The sequence below is a fragment of the Lotus japonicus genome, chromosome 1 (assembly GCF_012489685.1).
Source record: "Lotus japonicus ecotype B-129 chromosome 1, LjGifu_v1.2".
Lineage (NCBI taxonomy): Eukaryota > Viridiplantae > Streptophyta > Magnoliopsida > Fabales > Fabaceae > Lotus > Lotus japonicus.
The window spans coordinates 63432549-63438364 of record NC_080041.1 but is presented as its reverse complement, the minus strand read 5'-3'; the positions used below and the strand labels follow the sequence as shown (position 1 = coordinate 63438364).

General features: G+C 40.7%; 1 protein-coding gene across 1 annotated transcript; it reads right to left on the bottom strand.

Moving 5' to 3' along the window:
* Positions 1-3745: 3745 nt before the first annotated feature.
* LOC130741626 (uncharacterized) lies at positions 3746-4603 on the bottom strand. The gene has a single exon (XM_057594415.1). The coding sequence runs from the start codon at positions 4601-4603 to the stop codon at positions 3746-3748; it is 858 nt and encodes a 285-aa protein (XP_057450398.1).
* Between the last annotated feature and the right edge of the window lie 1213 nt (positions 4604-5816).

Genomic DNA, 5816 nt, shown 5'->3' with positions numbered 1-5816 from the left:
GGAGGGGAGTATTGTAAGACCTGGATTTTCAGAACAAGCTAGTTTCCGACTCACGCGTAGAATCAGTGTAAGCGTGACAGGAGTTTGACATTTGAGGAAGATTAATGAAGAAGAAAGTTCAGGAATTGCTTGAGGAATGTTGCGTAGTTGTTTTCGGAGTTAGTGCGAGTCGTCTGCACACCTGCCTTAGGGCGAGCGTGTCCAGAATAGGCTATTTCGCTCTTCATCCATTGCTCGAAAATAGGGTTTCGAAGCAAAGAAATTAGCGTCGGCGGACATCCGAAAAGTGAAACCTATCGTGCGTACAGTCCAGAGTTCCGAAATGAAACGCTGGTCGATGGAAAAATAAAGAGAATCTTTAAATTTTCCGAGAGTTCGAAATCTCACTCGGGACTTCTAACGAAGATTCCGTCCGTGTTGCCAGACTTGTTTCGACGTTTCCAATCTTTCTTCAGTTGGAAGTTTTGTCGTTTGAGCATCACAGCAAAAAGTAGTTTTTCGGGGCAGATTAACCGACACCGCTTTTGAGTTTTTCGATATCGTTTTTCCCAAATCCTAGATATTTGTTTTGAGTTCTGGAATTCCGACGCCAGAATCTCTCTTAGAATTTCTCGGTGATCGTGCTGCAAAAATCGGAATCGCGAAATTTTCATTTTCCCGCGATTTCACCCGCCTATAAATAGGCGAAAAAGCAAAAATATCTCCACAAACACCACACAAGGCCGCGAGTTTGGGGGAGCTTGGGGGAGGAGAGATTTTCGCGAAAACTTGACCAATCTCCGTGCAGTTCGTCCCTACTTCTAGGTATCAAGGTAACTAACACGATTCCTACCTCTGATTGTTGTTTCTGTTGCGTTTCTGAAGTCGTTTCTGTGCTCTAAGTTTTGAGCTTTTTCTAAAATTGTCCGATTTCTCTGATTTCTCGCTTGGGTTATGTTCCTTATGTTCCCCTGAGTCTAAAACCTCTGTCAGTAAACTCTGATTGCGATTCAGTTGTCCAGGATCTGAAAAATTGACTCAAAACTCTTTTTGTCTCACATTTCGAAACTTTATTGTCGTAAAGCTATAATCTGACTTCGTGCCTTTAGGATTTGTTGTCACGGATGTCATGAGGATCGTTGCTGTCAAATCTGTTTTCGGAACGGATAACTTTGAAGTTTTGAGCCTTTATTTTGGACCAAAATGCCCCTGCGTAGTCGTATTTCGGCCCGATTGTCCGAAAATTGTTCTGACAGTTTCTTTGCCTTAGTTTTACCCTAAAACTACCTTGTGAATTGATTTGATCAAAGAAAAAGAGCCGAAGCCCTTTTTCCTTTGAGGCCGTGGACTATTTCCTTTAGGGGGGAGTTTTTCGGTTTCGAAAACTTGTCTTTTCGTACCTGATTGTCCTATTCTGAAGCTTTAATGCTTTGTCTATCGTTTATGTATTGTTTTGCGATCGAACTAATCGATTTTGTTTGGATTCTGCTTTGTTTTTCTCCGAGGTTCAGTTGAGGAAACTTTGGAAGACTCAGAGCAATTGTTTGAGGAGAACTTTGTTTGCGAAGCTGGAACAGCTCGAGGTTAGGGCAACTTACTATATATTAGCTATGACTGCATGATAGGCGTCGATAAATTCGACTTATGTTTTATCTGATGTTGTTTTTGATGATGAGTTGATGTTATGATGCTTTTCCATACTTGTGATGTTGTGCTTTTGTTGGATTGAGCGTTTTGACGCAATTTCGGAGTGGAGATTCATTGATCTGGTGATCTTTGATATTTCGGGTTGGATGAACAACCCTAGGCAAGTCCAAATGTGGGGTTTGAGACTTAGCCATATGTTGGAATTCTTAGACTTTCCCCGGGAAATGTATTTTGGGTGGTTGATCTTTGAAAACTTAGAATGATAGAGCTTTGAAAAACTAAAGACTTGGGAAACTTAGACTTTGAGAAATAAACTCATAACTTGACTAATTCGAATTGAAACAATTTTTATTAACGTTTAAGCATAGGAGAACTGAAGGGGAAAATATTTACGAAATACGGGGAAAAGTCGACTTTGTTGTGGGTTTGGAGAGTTATCGGAATTGGGGGAAGCCACTAAGGTGAGCTATGGTGATGATTGAAAGTCACCGAGTACTCTAGTACTCTTGGGGATTGTTGTGGAGCCGTGTTGTATTGACCGACACCTAGTGCTCTTGTTGTTTGGGCTGTGTTGTATTGACCGACACTAGACCCTTGTGTATTCTGTGGATGGAGTTGTGTTGTATTGACCGACACTTACTCCGAGTTGTGTTGTATTGACCGACACTAACTCATGGGTTTGTTGAGATTGGGTTGTGAGCTAAACACTTTCGTGGTAAGGACGATTCGTTGTTTGGCTAACCACGTTGCATTCAATCGGGTGAATAACGGGAATGGTTCACCTGTGCATATCATGGTGAATAACGGGAATGGTTCACCTTGCATTAATGATGAATAACGGGAATGGTTCATCATTCGGTGAATAACGGGAATGGTTCACCAAGGATGAATAACGGGAATGGTTCATCCAGGATGGATTTCATCCAGGATGGATAACGGGAATGGTCCATCCATAGTGAAAATGCTTCACTTGTGGCGAACGGGAACGCGTCACAAATCCGGATACATATTGTGCATTTCACGCATACATTCATGCTGACTGAGATTGTGTGTTGTTTGTTTATTGAAGCAATGTTAGAGCCATAACATGCTAGGATTGTTTATATGTATATATATCAACATATATCTATACCCCATATCACATGTTGAGTGTATATCTACTTATTGCTGTGAGTTGACCCTAGCGCCTTGGCTTTGTTTGTATGTTTGTGTTTGGGCGGTCGGCCTGCTGCCAGATGTCGATGGCCGACTGGTGTTCGATGGTCTCTCCCTCGGGGGGGGATCAGATATGAGCTTGTGGATCGGGATGCCCCCACCGCTTGGGTGATCGATGTTGTGGGTCATCGAGCGACGTACCGGGGAAGGGTCATGGAGGACCGGACTGACGAGTGTGAACATCTGACGAAAGGAGTTCTACGACGCATGGAGCTGAGCTTCAACTTGCCGTCTTCAGTTCGCCGAGGACTCGGATGTGTGAGCAGTTATGGGTTGGTAGAGTTAGGCAGGCGTCATATTTGTGTAGAGCTCTGATTCGTTTTGCTTTTGGGACGGGGTAGGTTCCCGACGCATGGCTTTTGTGTGGTTCTCTTATTGAGGGATCACAGTGAGTCAGTCGGACTATAAGAGTCTTTGCTTAGGCCATTTTGAGGCCGACTTTCTCCCAGTGGATTGTAATTATAACCTTTTCACTCACACTTCTGGATCTGTAACTATTTGCCTACGGGCACACTACTTTGGAGTCACTGCGAGTGCGCGTGACATGGGAGTGCAGCTGAGGCTGTACATGTGTATATATTTGTGTGTTGGTTAGTTTAGTGGTTGGGTTTTGTCTTTATTTTCTATTGCTTGATTTAAAAGGTATCAAACGAAAAAAAAATTACCTGTTTTCAGCGTAAAGTCTATTTTTGGTTACTAAAGTGACACCTGGAAATCGGGGTGTTACACCCGTGACCTACATTGTTTCGATTGTTGTTGCCTCCGTGATTGGCGGTATTGTTGCGATTAAAGTTTCCTCCTTGGTTGCTGCCATTTGCTCCTCTCCGGTTGGGACATTCCCAACTGTAATGTCCTGGCTGGTTACAACTATAACAAACTGGCCCTTGGTTAGGACAATCCCTTACTAAATGTGGTCCGCCACATTTAAAGCACTTGATAACCAATGGATTTGTTTGTCCGGAACCATTATATCCCTCGAAAAATTAGGCCTCCCAACTGAAGATGGGGATCCTGCATACTTTGATGGAGCTTGATATGGGTTCCTTCTATCTGGTGCTCGTCTTACATGTCTTTGGGAACCCAAACTTCTAGATTGAGCTAACCTTGACTTGTGATCATCTTCAAAAATTCTACACATGTCTACTAAGGTTGGGAAATCTCTAACTCGTTGGTATCCTATAGCTTCTTTAATTTCCGGTCGTAGACCATTCTCAAATTTTACACATTTGGACCGTTCATTTCCGGCCGCTTGATAAGGAGGATAGAAAAGAGCTAGTTCCTCGAACTTTGCCGCGTACTCTCCCACTGACATGTTTCCTTGTTTAAGTTCCAGGAACTCCATCTCCTTCTTGTTTCTTACATCCTCAGGAAGATATTTCTCCAGGAAGATTTCCTTGAAGGTAAACCAATTGATTTCCCTGCCTTCATTTTCCAATCTCTGTTTAACATGGGTCCACCAATTCTCAGCTTCCTCTATTAGTAAGTAAGTCGAAAAAGCGACTTTTTGATTCTCTGAGCACTGAAGAGCTCCAAAAATTCTTTCCAATTCTTTTATCCACAGATGAGCTCCATAAGGATTGTATCCTCCCTTAAATTGAGAAGGATTCCGTTTCAAAAATTTATTCAACCCTTGATACTCTCCTTCCTCAGCAACTTGTACTTGAGGTTGAGCTCGGCCATTAGCATGATTTTCATTTCTTTTCAAAATATCCGCCAATCTCTGAAGGGCATTAGCTATGGCTTGATCTTGTCTTCTAGCCATTCTTATCCTGCATTCACAACATTAGACATGCTATTCCAATCATTCTAGTATTTTAGAATTGTTATGAGTCCCTCACACACCTAAAGCTGTTAGACTATATTATCTAGATCGACCTGCTCTGATACCACTCTGTAAGGACTAGGTTTCTCATTATTTAATAATTATATATAGTTGGCCATTTTTTTTTTTAATATATATATAATATATTTTTTTTTAGTTCACTTGCACACATAAAATCTTTAAGTAACTACTAGAGATATATTATACATCAACTTCAGAGTTACATACGAAGAGTTACATACATACAACACTCAGGCTAGGTTGTTATGCTACTTTACAAGGTTAGCTTCTCGAGCACATACTCATAGGTTGGGTTATGCTATTATACAAGGCTACTAGGTTAACAGTCACATTTATACAGCTACATTATACATAGGTAGTAGAGTTTATGATAGTACAAGTCAAGGGTCAAAGGTGTCCGTTGACAGATGGTGGGGAAATAGATCCGCTCACAGAAATAGGGGATGGTGGTAATGGTGGCGGATCCATATAAACACCTGGTGGCATGACAAAAGAAATCATGGCAGGAAGAGTCAGCGGATAATATGGTAGCTCAATATCAGGTCTGGTGAAGTTGATTCCCACTATTCCATAAAACAAAAATTGGCGATTTATTTCATTATAGTCCCATACCCCTTCTATGTAGTCAAAGCCTAAGTGCACTCTGATGATCGGAATGTCCATCCTTAAAAAAACAGTGTAAGGGTGAGATAAATATACAAGAGATTAATAAGAATTTAGAAAAGAATATTTTACCTTAACGCAATAAATTAAATTATTAGGTAAGTTTAAATTTTACAAGTTATAATTTAATTATGCTATGAGGTGCATGATGTATATGCAGGAAATTTACCTCCGTCCTACTCCAAGATTTATAGTGTACAATGTGTCCCATACCACACTGTGCACTACCAAGATTTATAGACACCTTCAATGATGCATGCTCCATTTAATCCTCCTTATTACTTCAGAATATGTATAAAACGTGACTAAAATTTAACCGTATATAAACTGCTTTTAGCATTAATTTTTGATTTACCAATTCATTTCACTCCAATTACGTGAAGACAGTGTTTTAGAATTTCAAGATTTTCCTTTATATAAACTCCTTTATTCTTCTTTTTAAGTTCTTAGTTCGTTACTGTGGCACTAT

Coding starts and splice junctions, on each gene's coding strand:
- LOC130741626 (XM_057594415.1), bottom strand. CDS start 4,603: ATGGCTAGAAGACAAGATCAAGCCATAGCTAATGCCCTTCAGAGATTG.